Raw genomic sequence first — 18,575 nt, 5'->3', positions numbered from 1 at the left:
TAATCCCACCCGAGGTCAACAGACATTTCTATTGTCAACCCCTCGCTCGCTCTGATTCTGTGGCGGGCGGGGTGGCAGAATTCCGGCACAGAAGTGTGTTTCTAGTACAGGCTGTTGAGGGGAGTCCTCCAGTCAGGGGTGCTGTCTTTCAATGGGTCTTCAAAACTACTTCACTGTCTGTACTGTTTTGAGATGTCCTCAGGTTGTGAAAGGCGCACTATAAATGCAATTATTTTTACTTTACCTGTTTTTACCTACATTAGTAAGAAGTTTAACAACACCAGGTTAAAGTCCAACAGGTTTATTTGGTAGCAAAAGCCACACAAGCTTTCGGAGCTGCAAGCCCCTTCTTCAGGTGAGTGGGAATTCCCACTCACCTGAAGAAGGGGCTTGCAGCTCCGAAAGCTTGTGTGGCTTTTGCTACCAAATAAACCTGTTGGACTTTAACCTGGTGTTGTTAAACTTCTTACTGTGTTTACCCCAGTCCAACGCCGGCATCTCCACATCATGTTTACCTACATTACACAGGGATGAGTGGTGCAGAGTTCAAACATGATCCTTTCCAGTTTCCAATCCAATCTACTGATGAATTAAGCATTTTGAGGTTTAAGGCTCCTAGTTAAGGAATGTTTGAATGGTTTGGACTATTCCCAGTAGGCACAAAACTGGTCATAATTCAATAAAAAAAACCAAAATGGCCTTTTCACTCAAATTTGTCCTAAATACTTTGGGAAAGAAGCTCAGATCCATTAAGGTCCAGACACTCTTTAAAGCAAAGCATTATTACATGTTTAGTGAATTAGTATGGAATTGCTTCATGCTGTTAACAGATGCCAGGAAAATGTGATGGGTGGCATGGTTGTTATCATTCCTAAGGAATTCTTCAGTATTTGTAGTTTATTAGTAGTAGCAAGGATCTAATAGATAGGGAAATGGCCCCAGCCACCAGACTTCACATGCTGTGTAATGTAGGAATTTCAGGATCGTCCCGTGCTGTGAATAACGGTATGTGCAGGAAGTGTCATTAGTTGCAGCAGCTTTAACTCTGGGTTTTGGAGATGAAACAGCATCTGGCATCACAGTGACATCCAAGAGGGAATTGGATTATCCAAAAAAGAATGTGCAGGAAGATGACAATGGAGTGGCATCAAGTGAATTGCTCCTATGGTGAGCCAGCACAGAAACATTGGGATGAAAGGCCTCCATGTGTACTATACCTGTTCTGTGAATTGCTTGAGAAACCTGACTTTAGGTGAATGACATACTGTTTGCTTAACAATGGTAAGTGATGAAGAAATCTCAAAATGCACTTGAAGTTTTTAAAACTGCTAACAATAGATTCACATTTCCATCACCTCCTTTAGTGTTAGCATGATGCTGACACTAAAGACATATTCCCTCTTCCTCTTTCAGCATTCCAAATGGACTGATCTCTCTGCGATACCGTGGTACACTCCTCAATCACCCCCAATACCCGCTTCCTTTCCCTCGGGACCTCACCATTCAAGCACAGGGGATACAACATTTGACATTTTACCTGCTGTCTCCTCACTGTCCAAGGCCCCATACACTTTCAGTGAAAGTGATTTTTCTTCTTCCAATTTAATTAACTGTATCTGCAGCTCACAATATGGACCCCTCTACTACGGAGACCAAGCACTAGCAGGGTGACCACATTGAGGAACACCTCTGTTTAGCTCGCAAGTATAACCCCAAGTTTCCAGTCACCTCTTAATATAATTCTCTACATTGTTCTCATACTGACCTGTCAATAGCCACCCACAATATTCCAATGAAGTTCAATGCAAGCTTGAGGAACAATACCTTGTCTTTCAACTGGGCACGCTACTGTCTTCTGGACCTGACACTGGACACAACTATTTTAGACTGTAACTTCAATGCCTATTTTGTTTTTCCTTGATGGTATGGTTTTATTTTCTGTTCTTTATGGACAGCAACTATTTAGTATCCTGCCATTCACCTCCTCTTGACATGGTCCTTGTCACATTATCATTCCCTTTGACCTTGCAACGTGAAACCTTTAATCTTTTAATTTCTCCTTTGCTCCATACTGTCACAGACCATCCCTCCTGTTCTTTTTCCCACCTTTCACTTCAATACCTGTTACATTTCTTAACTTTTCCTGCTCTGATGAAAGATCAGTGGCCGGAAACATTGGGTGGGATTTTACAGCCTCGCTCGTCCTGAAAGCGTAAAATTCTGTCCGAGGTAAATGGACCTTTCCATGGTCCGCCCCTTGCCCGCTCCGATTCCTGTAGTGGGTGGGCCAGTAAAATTCCACCGATTAGCTCTGTTTCTTTCTGCACAGATGCTGCCAGACCTGCTGAGTATTTCCAGCATTTTCTGTTTTTACTTCAGATTTCCAGTATCAGCTGTATCTTATTTTTGTATCTATATCTTTGTGCTGGGTAAAGACATCAAGGGTTATGGGGCAAAGGTGGGTGAATGGAGTTAAGGCCCGCATCAGCTATGGTCTAACTAAATTTCAGAACAAGTTCAAGGGGCCAAATGGCTTCCTCCCCATGCTTAAATTAGGCTGCAACTACTTTAACTAAATGTTGAATGAAAAATTCCTCCTTACCGCTTTGCAGAATTAGATGGCTGTCACTGCCGTCTAGACAGCCTCTCCCTTTTCACCACATTTTATCCAACGTTACTGATGGAGAAAATTTAACAAACTTTTCCAAAAGCTGCAACTCTCCAGAAGTGTCGAGTGGGAGAGTCAGAAGAGGATTGTAATAGATCATTGCCAGCCATTAACCACAGCCAAGTCAATGCATTTTAAAAATTGAAACAGGTGGTATCATGTGAAATTTTATTGCTTGTCAAAACTTACAAAATACTTGCATAAATTAAACTGCAAACAGTATACAGAACTTTTCAACAAAGTTATTTCATGCACTTTTTCCAAAAGGTCACAGTGCAAAAAAGAGTTTTTGGAACAGACTAGAGAGACAATCATGGGAGGGGGAGAGAGAGAGATATGTGCCTTGGGTATTGTGCTTACAACACAAGAAACACAGTAAAAGTCACATTCTAAAACCAGTCACCCGAACCAAACCTTTAAGGGATCCATTCACTAAATGCTGAGTATGGGACCACGCCCTAGCTCGCTGATGAGGAATTCAAAACTGTCCTTAAAACCAATGTCTAGCAATGACCTATTACAAATCAGTACAAAATATCTTTATTATTCACTGATCGCATTACTGGCCAAAACTGTTTTCGTCTCTGATGAAGTGAGGGCTCTGCATGAACACAAAGATTTGTGCCTGCTCTGTGATCTCCCCGCACCAGAGTAGGGGCTCCATCTATTTCCCTGCTTGCTGTGCCTGTCTACGCAGCAGGACGTAGATCTTCTCCTTGATCCAGTCCTTGTTGTAAGGCTGGTACGTTTGGGTGTCTGCTCGGTAACTACAAATGAGGGGAGGAAAGAGAGAAAAAGTCAAATCAGATTTCATTCTTACTTTCATCAACAATGCTTTGTCAAAACTCAAGGACACAAATTGTCTGGAAATTTTATGAATGAAATCCTAAGTGCCGAATGAGCGTGAAAATGGGAGAGAATCATGCCGTATTTTTTGAGCGAGCTCCCAGTCACAATCGTATGGCACTTAGTTTAAAAAGCCGACTGCTGAGCTCCTGAGGCACCATTGCGCAGGCATCCCAATCTCCCAGTGTACTGTCTGCTCATTCCCCCGTCCCCCAGACATGGCCCCTCATTCACCCCACTGCAAAGTTCCCCCACCCCTGCTGATTGGCGCCGTTGCAAAGCTCCCCCCACCCTCCCGATCGGCGCTACTGCCCGGACATCAACCCACCCCCCACCTGCCGATGGTTGCTGCTCCCACCGATCAACCCCTCCCACAGAGCTTCCCCCCCCGTCTCTCACCCGTTATGGCTCCACCCCTTCTCAGGCCCCACTCACTTGGCACTGCCCCGGCACAGTTATGATGCCCAGTGGGCAGCACCAGGGTGCCCAGGCAGCAGTGCCAGAGTGCCAGACCTACACTGTCCAAGAGGCACAGCCTGACCCTATCCCCAACAAACCTGGGGTGTTTCAATAGCCTCCAGTCCCACTGGTGTGGCCATCACGTCTGGTCCCTGTTGGTCGAGGCCATATGTAATCCTTGTTGGTGAGGACATTGACCAGTGAGGGGGTAAGTCCAAGTGAGCCCAGACAATAGCGTCCAGGACTCACTACTGATATTTACATAATGTCATAAATATTTAAATTGGCTTTGTGCCCTTTCTGGGGCAAATTAGTGCCAGTATGATTACAGGAAGCGAGAAACTGGGTGCAATCCGGATCTTTTGCCTCTGGCTCTATCTTACCCACTCGCCTTGCCAATAAACTGGGAGGACGAGGGCGTAAGATCGCGGCCATTGTGATTTAATTCGGATATGAAAAGTATGGAGAAGGGGTTGTGTAAATTGATAATAAATTGAAGCTGTAACGACTGCACAATGCTCAGTGGCAGCGAATAAAGCAAATCAGATGTTGGGATTAAACGATCAGTACCCAGTTGGAGAGATAATCCTGTCATTTTATAAGTCATTGATATGCAGTTATAATAGCTCCCATTTGAAATAAAGGATTTGAGGATTCTGAGACGTGTGGGCCGCGGTCTTACCAGCTCGTCCTGCCGGTGGATCAGTGAGGTGAGCGGGTAAGATATCACGAGATATGAAAAATCAGGGTCGCTTCTGGTTTCTCGCCTCTTGTGATCTTACTGGCACTGATTCGCCAGCAAGTTACTTGAGTATTATGGGTTGTATTTTTAATTCAAGCTCAGAAAAATAATGAATGACATGGAGAACCCACATCGTACTAATAACATTACAAAACATCCATTTGTCCCCAGTAATATTTTCACGTGTTATAACAGGCGCAAAGCCAATTTAAAAATGCGTGAGTCCTGGACGCTATTGTCTGGGCTCGCTTGAACTTGTCCCCTCACCAGTGGAGACCAGACGTGATGGCCACAGCGGTGGGACTGGAGGCCAATTATTGAAACCAGTTGGGTGGTCGGGGCAGTGCCAGCTCCGGCAGTGCCAGCTCCGGAAGTGCCAGCTCCGGCAGTGCCAGCTCCGGCAGTGCCAGCCCCGGCAGTGCCAGCCCCGGCAGTGCAAGCTCCGGCAGTGCCAGCTCCGGCAGTGCCAAAGGCGTGGGGCCTGAGAAGAGGTGGAGCCCTGATGGGGGGAGAGTTCCGCGGGAGTGGGTGGGGCTGGGGAAGGGGGTAGGAAGGAAGGGGGGTACTCTTCAGAGGCAGGGGATTGACCAGTTGGATTGGTTATCCGAGGGGAGATGGGGGGGGGCTCTGCAGGAGTGGCGATGGGGGGGGTGTTGACTCTGCAGGGATGATGATCAGGGGTTGGGGGGGGGGGTTGCCCGGCAAATGGCAGTGGGTCCCGATGTCTTTGTGGGGGGGGGATCATACCTGATTCTTGCCAGTGAGGAGATAAATCCAAGCGAACCTGGCCAATACTGTCCAGGACTCTCACATATTAAAATTGGCTTCGCGCCCAGATTTCACCAGCAAATCAGTGCTGGTAAGATCACGAGAGGCGAGAAACCAGAAATGATCCTAATTTTTCATCTCTCGTGATATCTTACTGGTTCACCTCGCCGATCCACCAGCAGGACGAGCCAGTAAGAGCGTGCCCCACATGTCCCAGAATCCTCAAATCCTTGATTCCAAATGGTAGGCACAATACTGCATAGCAATGACTTATAAAATGACAGGATTATCTCTCCATCTGGGTACTATTGACAGGGGAGATCTCAGTGCACTGGGAGATCAGGGCGCCTGCGCAATGACATCCCGAGAGCTGAGCAGCGAGCCTCACTGGTGGGATTAGGCAAGCAGCTAGGCAGGATCAATGGATGGAATAGCCTCCTTCCATAGTGTAAAAACATGAGCAGCTCATGATTAAATATTGGGGGGAGGGGGAGGGGGAGGGGCAAGGCCATGGTGGGATTTGCAAACAAAAGTGAGAATTTTAAAACCAAGATGTCGTTTGCTGAGAAGTCAGTGAGCCCAGTGGCATGAGTAAAGACACAGGCAGCAGAGTTTTGGATTATCTCAAGTTTATGGAGAGGAGAATGTGGAAGAGCAGCAGGAGTGTTGGAATACTTGAATCGAGAGGTAATGGATAAAGTTTCAGCAACTCTGAACTGAAACAGAAACAAAAGTGAGTGATATTACGGAGGTGAAAATAGGCAATTTAGTGATGGCATGAATATGAGGTCGGAAATTCATCTTGGGGTCAAATATGATACCAGCGTTTCAGACGGACTGGCTTAATCTCAGAGTACAAAAAAGTCACTTATCTACTTAAGTACAACAGAAAGCACACGTGTGTTTTAGATCGATACATGCCAATAACAAGACAAAAATGACAAACAAGAGTTTCAACAACTCAGCTTTGTTCCTTTGCAAAGAGTGTTGGTGGGACAGTCAAGTAAGTTATTTGAGGCAGCAGGTTGCTTTTTTAAAAAATTGATTCATTCATGGGATGTATCTATTGTCCATCCCCAATTTCCATGAGAAAGTGGGGACAGGTTGCCTTCCTGAACTGCTAAGCCATTGGTATAACTGAGAGCTTGTTAAACCACTTTAGAGGTCAGTTAAAAATCAACTATGTTGTTGTGGGACTGGAGACACTTATAGGACAAGTTAGGAAAGACAGATTTCCTTCCCTAAAGGACAATATACTAACTCTCTTGGCTTACCTCAAACTTGAGCTGCTTTCAAATGCAAGTGTATCCTGCACACACAAGGAGAGTGGTGTGTGCATTCAGCTAGTCCAGTCCCAATCTCTCCACTGGTAATAAGCTTGCTGATCAAGTCAGCAGGGACAGTCATTCCTGCAGCCTAATACTAACTGTTTGTAAGATCTGGAAGCAGATTATGACCAAGGCCATTGTGCTCAGACATGAAGCTCTCCCATCTTGAAGGTGGGATAAGTTAGAAAATACATTTCACAACAATTACCCACAAAGACAATATCAGGGAACATTAGAGAAAACCCATCAACAAGCTCCAACTTGGTGATTCAGCCACTCTTATTCCAAGCCTTGACAGCCAAAAGTGGGAGGGCACACTGGGGAGTCAGGCAGGAAACAAGAGCTGAGCAGATGTTTATGGGAAATTAGACATTTGCAACTATTTATTTAAAGATGATTCAAATAAATAAAATGTGAAGCATATAAAGAACAAAGAACAGTACAGCACAGGAAACAGGCCCTTCGGCCCTCCAAGCCTGTGCCGCTCCTTGGTCCAACTAGACCAATCGTTTGTATCCCTCCATTCCCAGGCTGCTCATGTGACTATCCAGGTAAGTCTTAAACGATGTCAGCGTGCCTGCCTCCACCACCCTACTTGGCAGCGCATTCCAGGCCCCCACCACCCTCTGTGTAAAAAACGTCCCTCTGATATCTGAGTTATACTTCGCCCCTCTCAGCTTGAGCCCGTGACCCCTCGTGATCGTCACCTCCGACCTGGGAAAAAGCTTCCCATTGTTCACCCTATCTATACCCTTCATAATCTTGTATACCTCTATTAGATCTCCCCTCATTCTCCGTCTTTCCAAGGAGAACAACCCCAGTCTACCCAATCTCTCCTCATATAGAGGTATACATAGAGGTTTTGCTTTCAATCGAAAAGAAAGAACTTGTATATAGCAACTTTCAGAACCTCAGGATGTTCCAAAGTGCTTACAACCAATGAAATACTTTTGAAGGGTGACAACCTTGGACCTAGAAGTAGTACCCTATGGAAATTAATTTAAAATGTAAGTGGAATCTGCACATTAAAAAAAAAACATTCACAGGATATGGGTGTCACTGGCTAGGCCAGAGTTTATTGGCCATCCCAAATTGCAACGGTAGTGGTGAGCTGTCTCCTTGAATCGCTGCAGTCTATGTGGTGTAGGTACACCCACAGTGCTGTTAGGGAGGGAGTTCCATGATTTTGACCCAGCAACAGCGAAGGAAAATTAAAGCACCTGGGATTGCAGGTAATGTCTTGAGATGGATAGAAAGCTGATTAGCAGATAGGAAGCAAAGAGTTGGCATGAATGGCTCTTTTTCTGATTGGCAGTCAGTGACTAGTGGGGTTCCGCAGGGATCTGTGCTAGGACCCCAACTGTTCACATTATATATTATAGATTTAGAAGAGGGAACTGAATGTACTATCTCCAAATTTGCAGATGATACAAAGTTGGGTGGGAGGATGAGTAGTGAGGAGGATGCAGAGATGCTTCAATGTGATTTAGACAGGCTGAGTGTGTAGGCATCTGCATGGCAGATGCAGTCTAATGTGGATAAATGTGAGGTTATCCACTTTGGTAGAAATAATAGGAAGGCAGATTATTACTTGAATGGGAGTAAGTTGAGAGAGGTGGATACGAACAAGACCTTGGGGTCCTTGTGCAAAAGTCGCTGAAAGTATGTGCGCAGGTACAGCAGGCAGTAAAGAAGGCAAATGGAATGTTGGCCTTCATAGCGAGAGGATTTGAGTATTGGAAGAGAGATGTTTTGCTGCAATTATATAGCGCGTTAGTAAGCCGCACCTGGAGTACTGTGTGCGGTTTTGGTGTCCTTATCTGAGGAAGGATGCTCTTGCTATAGAGGAGTACAGTGAAGGTTTACCAGGATGATTCCTGGGATGGCAGGTCTGTCATATGGGGAGAGACTAAGTCGGTTAGGATTATATTCACTGGAGTTTAGAAGAGTGAGAGGGGTTCTCATAGAAACTTATAAAATTTTAACAGGGTTAGACAGGGTAGATTCAGAAAGAATGTTCCCAATGGTAGGGGAATCCAGAACTAGGGGTCATAGTTTGAAAACAAGGGGTAAACCTTTTAGAACTGAGGTGAGGAGAAATTTCTTCACCAGAATGTGGTGAATGTGTGGAATTCACTACCACAGAATGTGGCGGAGGCCAAAACGTTGTATAATTTCAAGAAGAAATTAGATATAGCTCTTGGGACTAACGGGATCAAGGGATATGGAAGGAAAGGGGGGGGGGGTGAAATCAGGATATTGAATTCGATGATCAACCATGATCAAGATGAATGGCAGAGCAGGTTCGTAAGGCCGAATGGCCTACTCCTGCTTTTCATTTCTATGAACGGCAATATATTTCCAAGTCAGTATGGCATATGGTTTGGAGAGGAACCTCCAGGTGGTGGTGTTCCCATGTGTCTGCTGCCCTTGTCCTTCTAGATGGTAGTGGTGATGAGTTTCTGCAATGCATCTGACAGATGGTACACACTGCTGCCACTGTACATTGGTGTGGAGGGGGGTCAATGTTTATGGATGGGGTGTCAATCAAGTGGGCTGCTTTGTCCAGGATGGCGTCAAGTTTCTTGAGTGTTGGAGCTGCACTCATCCAGGCAAGTGAAGAGTATTCCATCACACCTGACTTGTGCCTTCTAGATGGCGGACAGTCTTTGGGGAGTCAGGAGGTGAATTACTCACCGCATAATTCCTAGCCTCTGACCTGCTGTTAGAGTCATAGGGGTTTACAGCATGGAAACAGGCCCTTCGGCCTAACTTGTCCATGCCGCCCCTTTTTTAACCCCTAAGCTAGTCCCAATTGCCCGTGTTTGGCCCATATCCCTCTATACCCATCTTACCCATGGAACTGTCGAAACACTTTTTAAAAGACAAAATTGTACCCAGTGAATACTGATGAGAAATATTCATTAAGGATCTCACCCATCTCTTGTGGATCTGCACATAGATGACCTTGTTGATCCTTAAAAGTTTCTACTCTCTCCCTGGTTACTCTTTTGCCCTTTATGTATTTGTAGAAGCTCTTTGGATTCTTCTTTGCCTTATCTGCCAAATGAATCTCGTGTCTCCTTTTTGCCCCCCTAATTTCGCTCTTAACTCTACTCCTACACCATCTATACTCTTCAAGGGATCCACTTGATCCCAGCTGCCTATGCATGTCATGTGTCTCCTCCTTCTTGATCAGGGCTTGCTCTACCAGCCTTGCCCTTCACTCTAAGAGGAATGTGCTTACCCTGAACCCTGGTTAACACACTTTTGACAGCCTCTCACTTACCAGACATCCCTTTGCCTTCCCACAGACTCCCCCAATTAACTTGAAAGCTCCTGCCTGATACCATCAAAATTGGCCTTGCCCCAATTTAGAACTTTAACTTTTGGGTCAGAGCTATCATTCTCCATAGCTATCTTAAAACTAATGAAATTATGGTCACTGGTCCCAAAGTGATCCCTCACCAACACTTCTGCCATCTGCCCTTCCTTAGTTCCCAAGAGGTCAAGTTTTGCCCCCTCTCTGTTTGGGCCATCCACATACTGAATGAGAAATTCCTGCTGAATACACTCAACATATTTCTCTCCATCCAAGCCTCTAATACTATGACTGTCCCAGTCAATGTTGGGAAAGTTAAAATCCCCTACTATTACCACCCTATTTTTCTTGCAGTTATCTGTATACTCCTTATATATTTGCTCCTCAATTTCCCACCGACTATTTGGGGGCCTATAGTACAACCCTATCAAAGTGATTTCTCCTTCTTATTTCTCAGTTCTACCCATATAGATTCAGTGGGCGAACCCTCGAATATATCCCCTCTCAGTACAGCCGTGATGTTTTCCTTAATCAAAAGTGCAACTTCCCCTCCTCTCTTACCTCCTGTTCAATCTTTCCTATAGCATCTGTACCCTAGAACATTGAGCTGTCAGTCCTGTCCTTCCCTCAGCCATGTTTCAGTAATTGCTATAATATCCCAGTCCCATGTACTGATCCATGCCGAGTTCATCTGTCTTGCCCATCAGGCCTCTTGCGTTGAAATAAATGCAGTTTAATCTGGACTTCCCTTGCTCTGTTTCTTGCTTTTGCCTGATCTGTCTAGTACTAGGATTACTGACACTAACATTACTATTTAACGTGATCTCTTTAACTTCCGTGCTGTCCTCAACCTTCTCTTTTGTCTCCCCACTGCTTTGGGTCCCACCTCTTTGCCAAACAAGTTTAAACCCTCCCGAGTGGCTCTCGCAAATCTCCCCGCCAGGATATTAGTTCCCCTCCAGTTCGGGTATAACCTGTCCCTCTTGAACAGGTCACCCCTTCCCCAGAAGAGATCCCAATGATCCAAAAATCTAAATCCCTGCCCCCTGCACCAGCTCTCAAGCATTCATCTGCCTAATCCTCCTATTCCTACTCTCACTAGCACGTGGCACCGGTAGTAGTCCAGAAATTACTACCTTCGAGGTCCTGCAGTTTAGCCTTCTATCTAACGCTCTATATTCACACTTCAGGACGTCATCCCTTTTCCTACCTATGTTGTTGGTACCAATATGCACAACAACTTCTGGCTGCTCACCCTCCCCCCTTAAGAATGTCCTGCAACTGCTGAGAGACGTCCTTGATGCTGGCACCAGGGAGGCAACACACCATTCTGGAGTCTCGATCGAGGCCACAGAAACGCCTATCTGTGCCTCTAACTAGCGAGTCCCCTATTACTACTGCCCGCTTGCTCTTTGCCCGACCATGCTCTACAGCAGAACCAGCTGTGGTGCCACAGGCCTGGCTGCTGCTGGTATCTTCCCCTGACAGGCTATCCCCCTCAACAGTATCCAAAATGGTATACTTGCTCGAAAGGGGAATAGCCACAGGAGACTCCTCCACTACCTGCCTGCCTCTCCTGGCGGTCACCTATCTACCTGACTGTGGTATGACAACCTCACTGTAATTAGTGTCTATCACACTCTCTGTACCCTGTATGCCCCGCAGTGCATCCACCTGCCGCTCCAACCGAACAATGCGGTCTGTGAGGAGCTACAGCTGGACTCACTTCCTGCAGACAAAGTTGTCAGGGAGACTAGATTGCTCCCTAATTTCCCAAATCTGGCAAAAGGAACATACCACTGCCCTAGCTGCCGTATTGCCCTTATACAGGCAAAAGGATAAAAGAAACTCAACTCACCTTTCCCTTGCTTGTGGTCCTCCCAGTGAATTTTTTTTTGGTTAGAGAGGGAAACACTGAAGTAGTAGCCATAATATTTATATGGCTGGTTCAGTTCACTTTCTGGTCAATGGTAAGCTCTAAAATGTTGCTAATGGGGGATTCAGCTATGGTAATGCCATTGAATGTCAAGAGAAAATGGCTAGTATTTCTCTTGTTGGTGATGGTCATTGCCTCGCATTTGCGTGGCACAAATGTTATTTGCCACTTGTCAACCCAAGCCTGAATATTGTTCTGGTCTTGGATATGGGCTGCTTCAGTACCTGAGGAGTTGTGAATGGTGGTGAACCATTGTGCTGTCACCAGTGAACATCCCCACTTCTGACCTTGATGATGATGAAAAGGTCATACAGCTGAGGATGTTTGTGTCTCCCCTAAGGAACTCCTGCAATGATTCTTGAAATTGAGAAGATTGACCTCCAACCATCTTCCTTTGTGGCAGGTGCGACTTCGACCAATGGAGTGTTTTCCCCGATTCCCATCGAACCCAGTCATGCTAAGCCTCCTTGATGCCATATTCGGTCAAATGCTGCCTTAATGTCAAGGGCAGTAAATCTCACTTCATTTCTGGAGCTTAGCTCTTTTGTCCATGATTGAACCAAGGTTGTAATGAGGTCAGGAGCTGAGTGACCCTGGCAGAACCCAAACTGAATGTCAGTGAGCAGGTTATTGTTGAGTAAGTGCTGCTCGATAGCACTGTTGATGACTTCTTCCATCACTTTAACGATGATGATCGAATAGAATGATGGGGCAGTAATTGGCCAGGTTGGGTTTGTCCTGTTTCTTGTGTACAGGATCCATCTGGGCAATTTTCCACATTGCCGGGTAGACGCCAGTGTTGTAACTGAAGTGGAACAGCCTGGCTAGGAGCATGGCTAGTACAGGAGTACAGGTCTTCAGTACTATTGCTGGAATATCGTCAGAGCCCATAGCCTTTGCTGTATCCAGTGTCTTCAGCTGTTTCTTGATGTCACGTTGGGAGAATCGAATTGTCTGAAAACTAGCATCAGAAGGAGGCCAAGATGGATCATCCACTCAGCACTTCTGGCAGAAGATTGTTCCACTGATGTGCTGGACTCCTCCATTCACGACTGGAATCAGCAAGACTGCAAAGCTTATATCTGATCCGTTGGGTATGGAATTGCTTAGCCCTGTCTATTAGCTGCTGCCTATACTATTTGGCACACAAGTACACCTGTGTTATAACTTCATCATGATATCTAATTTTTAGGTGTGCCTGGTGTTGCTCTTGGCATGCCCTCCCGCACTCTTCATTGAACCAGGGTTGATCCCCTGGCTTGGTGATAATGGTAGAAATTGGGGGGGGGGGGGGGGGGAAGATATGCTGGGCCATATGGTTACAGATTGTGGTTGAGTACAATTCTGCTGCTGCTGCTGATAGCCCACATTCTGTTCAAAATCTATCCCAATTACCATGGTGGTGGTGCCACATAGCAAGATGGAGAGTGTCCTCAATGTGAAAACGGGAATATATACCAATAGTCATGGACAGATGCACCTGCAGCAAGCAGGTTGGTGAGGATGAGGTCAAGTATGTTTTTCCCTCTTGTTAGTTCCCTCATTGCTTGCCACAGTCCCATTCTAGCAGCTATGTCCTTTAGGACAAGGTCAGCTCAGCCTGTGCTAGTGTTACTGAGTCTCTCTTGATGATGAGCATTGAAGTACCCCACACAGAGGACATTCTGCACCCGTGCCACCCTCAGTGCCTTCATCTGCCATGGTGGGATTTGAACCCGGGTCCCCAGAGCCTTACCCTGGCTCTGTAGATTACTGGTCGAGTGACATTACCACTATGCCACTGCTTCCCCAAAAATAGTTCTGAATTGTATTTAAGAATGTTTGAAAAGGATTTAAGAGTTTGCATCAGTTGTAATTTTTTGGAATAAGAAATACTAGTGCATGTGATCTAATGACCGTTGACCTGGAAGCAGCACATCCAGGAAGGAGGTTAAGATGCAGAAGCCATGTGGCTAAAACAAAGAGTTGGCGCATTTACAAGGAGCTATGTATGTAATAAAGAAATTTGAAGACATGGTGAAAGGAGAGATTGTGAATTGGACAATTCTATGACTATGAATCATAGAATCATTGAACCCGTGTGCAGAAATAAGCCATTCGGCCCATCAAGTCTGCATTGACTCTTTAACAGAGCACCTATCCCGCGTAACCCCACGTATTTACCCTGCTAATTCCCCTAACCTACACATCTTGGGACACTAAAGGACAATTTAGCATGGCCAATCCACCTAACCTGCACATCTTTGGACTGTGGGAGGAAACTGGAGCACCCGGAGGAAACCCATGGGGAGAATGTGCCAACTCCACAGACAGTCACCCAAGGCTGGAATTGAACCCGGGTCCTTGGTGCTGTGAGGCAGCAATGCAAACAACTGTGCTGCCCCTTTAAGTTTATCCAGAGCTGGCCAGACCATTTAACAGAGTTTATTAAAAGAGTCAGAGAAAGGACACTCTGGAGAATGTCACATCAAGACTCATGTGACCCTAGCTAAGGAGGTTCTGCAGGATTGTCCTATTTGTATGACGAGTGTCTGCAGAGGGTTACTGGCGGAGGACCAAATCTTTTGCATGAAAAAAAGAGAGATCCTACATGCCGGAGGCTCAGTTTGAAGAACGAAGAAATTGAAGGTTGAGTCATATTTGTACAGGGGGTGATGTTGGTGTTTGATTACATAAGAAGTATCTTTGTTGTATTGACTATTTAAAGTCAAAGTTATCTTTTTATTTGACATATCAGTTGCAAAAAGTGGAATCTTATTGGTAATTTCTTCATTTGGGGGTTATTTGGTAAATTTGGTCATTTCTGTTCATGATTCCCCATGGGGATTGTAACAGATTTCACTGGTGAAATGAGGGACGCAGCAGCCAATTTGTGCACAGAAAGCTTCCATAAACATTGTGAAAATGGCCAGATTATTTGGTTTTAATGTTGGTGGCCAGGACATCAGAGGAGAATTTCTTGGCTCTTTGACCTCGTACATCTGATCGATGGCAGGGCCTCAGCGTCATACTGGGAATGTTGGCCTGAATTGCACGCCCAAGCCTTAATTGTGACTAATAATAAACTTTTCCAGAATGGTTTCAGATTTCCAGCATCTGCAATATTTTGCAATTCACTGAATCACAGAATGGTGACAGCACAGTGGTGGCTATTTGAGTAGTCATGTACATGCAAGAGCAACTCAATCCGTTACACTCATCCATCCTTTCTCTTTTGCCAATCAGCTTAAATCTGAGCTCTGGCTTTTAAACAAAGTTTTTCCCGATCTATTCATTCCAGACACCTCATGATTTTGAGCGCCTCTATCAAACCTCCTCAAAACTTCCCCTCTAAAAGGAGAACAGCTTCAGATTCAACAATTTATCCATGTAACACATCCCTGAACAATTCTCCTGAATCCTTTCTTAGAATCCCTATAGTGCAGAAGGAGGCCATTTGACCCATGGAGTTTGCACCGACCACAATCCCACCAAGGCCATATTCCCGTAACCCCACATATTTACCATGCTAAACCCCGTGACAGTAGAGTCATTTTAGCATGGCCAATCAAACTAAGCCGCACATCTTTGGACTGTGGGAGGAAACCGGAGCACCCGGAGGAAACCCACGCAGAAGAGGGAGAATGTGCAAATGCCACACAGACAGTGACCCGAGGCTAGACTTGAACCCAAGTCCCAGGCGCTGTGAGTCAGCAGTGCTAACCAATGTGCCACGGTTCATTACATGACTTTCTTCCTCCTATGACTTGGGAGCGTGCCACGGGGCGGGAGCGAGGGGGGCGCGCCCACCGGGGCGGGAGCGAGGGGGGCCGCGCCCACCGGGGCGGGAGCGAGGGGGGCACGCCCACCGGGGCGGGAGCGAGGGGGGCCGCGCCCACCGGGGCGGGAGCGAGGGGGGCCGCGCCCACCGGGGCGGGAGCGAGGGGGGACGCGCCCACCGGGGCGGGAGCGAGGGGGGGCACGCCCACCGGGGCGGGAGCGAGGGGGGCACGCCCACCGGGGCGGGAGCGAGGGGGGCACGCCCACCGGGGCGGGAGCGAGGGGGGCAGCCCACCGGGGCGGGAGCGAGGGGGGCGCGCCCACCGGGGCGGGAGCGAGGGGGGGGCGCGCCCACCGGGGCGGGAGCGAGGGGGGCACGCCCACCGGGGCGGGAGCGAGGGGGGCACGCCCACCGGGGCGGGAGCGAGGGGGGCACGCCCACCGGGGCGGGAGCGAGGGGGGCACGCCCACCGGGGCGGGAGCGAGGGGGGCACGCCCACCGGGGCGGGAGCGAGGGGGGCACGCCCACCGGGGCGGGAGCGAGGGGGGCACGCCCACCGGGGCGGGAGCGAGGGGGGCACGCCCACCGGGGCGGGAGCGAGGGGGGCACGCCCACCGGGGCGGGAGCGAGCGCCCCCCGGGGCGGGAGCGAGGGGGGGGGGGGGGGGCGCCTCCCCCGGGGCGGGAGCGAGGGGGGCACGCCCACCGGGGCGGGAGCGAGGGGGGCACCCCCCGGGGCGGGAGCGAGGGGGGCACGCCCACCGGGGCGGGAGCGAGGGGGGTACCCCCCGGGGCGGGAGCGAGGGGGGCACGCCCACCGGGGCGGGAGCGAGGGGGGCACCCCCCGGGGCGGGAGCGAGGGGGGCACCCCCCGGGGTGAGAGCGAGGGGAGCGCGCCACGGGGCGGGAGCGAGGGGGGCGCACCAGAGAATCAGAGCGAGGGAGCGCGCCAGAGTGTCGGAGAGAGGGAGCACGCCAAGAATATTGTAATAATATTTAACTTCAGTCATTCATTTGCAACATAATAATGATAAATGAAATTCTGATTCTGCCGCTGAATGGCAGAACAGTCTCTCGTTGACTGTGACCAGCAATACTAGGGGACAAAGGCATTGCAATTTAGTGAATTCACTGCAGTGCTGAGGCTGCTCACCCCAGGCTCACCAAAAACTTTATTTTCCCATCCTTGAAGTGCCCGCCCAGGCAAAGACCAAGTCTACCAAACCTATGGATAATGATCACGAAAAATAGAAGAGCCAGGTTCATGTGTCCCACCAGGCCAAATATAAAGCTGAATAGAAAATCAATACCTCACAGCAGAGGAGGCTATTCAGTCCACTATACCTCTGCTGGCTCCTTGAAAGTCCTCTCTGATTTGTCCCACTCCCACGGCCCTGCAATTTCTTCCCTTTTAAACATTTATCTAATCACCGTTAGAAAATTACTATTGAATCTGGTTCTATCTTTGTTCAAGGCAGTGAGATCCAGATCACAACAAAGCATAAAAACTTCTTTCATCTTCCCGTTGGTTCTTTGGTCAATTATCTTAAGTTGGTGTCCCTCGTTGTCAACATTCCTGCCAGTGGCAATAGTTTCCTCTTATCTAGGACTACATACAGCACAAAGAAGTTCTTACGCGCACACTGTGCCCTTTCTGAACTGCCATCCAACGCTAAAGAATTAATGAACTCTACACAAAATGTTGAGTAAATGAAGGCCCTTGAAACTTAGCTTATGTTCTTTCTCTTGTGGATTGTAAAATGCAGTATTTAGTTTAGGTTCTACAGGAAATGGCTCATTAGCGGGGCCTTAGTGAACAGATGTAAAATATACAAGACATAGAGCCAGTACTCTTGCAAATGGGATGGGAATTGGCAGCAGCTACAGGGTCTAGTGAAGAGTGCAAGTAAACTCCGGCGTGGCCTTAAATGGAGAAAATAGTCGTTTAGAGGCCAGCAGTGTGATCAGAGGTTGGTTGAAAGGATTTGGTAATTAAATTCAAAAGAATTGCATTGACTACATGCAGGCCTGATTAATTGGGAAATGGAAAACCCAAGCGCAATCACTGGAGGTGTATAATGTTACTTTGTAAACTAAAACCCTCGTGGAAAACATTTTTTCCATAAGAGAGCAGTTTTAATGGTGTGAGCTTATAACTAAAGAGCACACAAACCTGGAAGCTCAATGCTTCAGTGATGATAGGGAGAGAATCTCTGCAGATCACATTCTCCCCGTAATCGGCAATCATTAGTTAAAAATATTCAACAAAAAGAAGCAAAGGTGACGCTTCCTTATGTTAAATGTAATATAGAAATAAAAGTTGTTGCTGTTCAACAGAGTTTATTTTTAGTCTTTACAAGATTAAAATAGTTTCCAAAAATAACTGAGCAAACTGCTGTCCAAAATTTGCAAAGGCGCTTGCCACTCATTGTCAGAACACTCACTCAACCACAGCCACTTGGACAATGGGAATGGTCACATTTACACCATCAGAAAAGCAGGGCAGCCTTGAGGAAGAGGTTGTCCATGGCTGCAAACCCTGCCAATGTCTGTGACTTCCTCCAGCTCTACAATCTACAGTGCAAAGATGTGCGGGTTAGGTTGATTGGCCATGCTAAAATTGCCCCTTAGTGTCCTGAGATGCGTAGGTCAGAGGGATTAGCGGGTAATATGTGTAGGGATATGGGAGTAGGGCCTGGGTGGGATTGTGGTCGGTGCAGACTTGATGGGCCGAATGGCCTGTTTCT

The 18,575-nt window shown here is 47.4% G+C and overlaps 1 protein-coding gene across 3 annotated transcripts in view; it reads right to left on the bottom strand.

The window, feature by feature from the left end:
- Nucleotides 1-2,822: 2,822 nt before the first annotated feature.
- Nucleotides 2,823-18,575, bottom strand: part of LOC144507041 (enhancer of rudimentary homolog) — a 60,476-nt gene continuing 44,723 nt past the window's right edge. For all 3 annotated transcript variants that reach the window (XM_078233629.1, XM_078233630.1, XM_078233631.1), the window contains one exon: nt 2,823-3,435. In XM_078233629.1, the coding sequence (XP_078089755.1) occupies nt 3,333-3,435 (103 nt within the window). In that variant the 3' untranslated portion in view covers nt 2,823-3,332. The remainder of the gene's footprint in view (nt 3,436-18,575) is intronic.

The sequence above is a fragment of the Mustelus asterias genome, chromosome 18 (genome assembly GCF_964213995.1).
Source record: "Mustelus asterias chromosome 18, sMusAst1.hap1.1, whole genome shotgun sequence".
In the NCBI taxonomy this organism is placed as follows: domain Eukaryota; kingdom Metazoa; phylum Chordata; class Chondrichthyes; order Carcharhiniformes; family Triakidae; genus Mustelus; species Mustelus asterias.
Note: the sequence above shows the minus strand (reverse complement) of the source record. Positions and strands in the feature narration are given on the sequence as shown.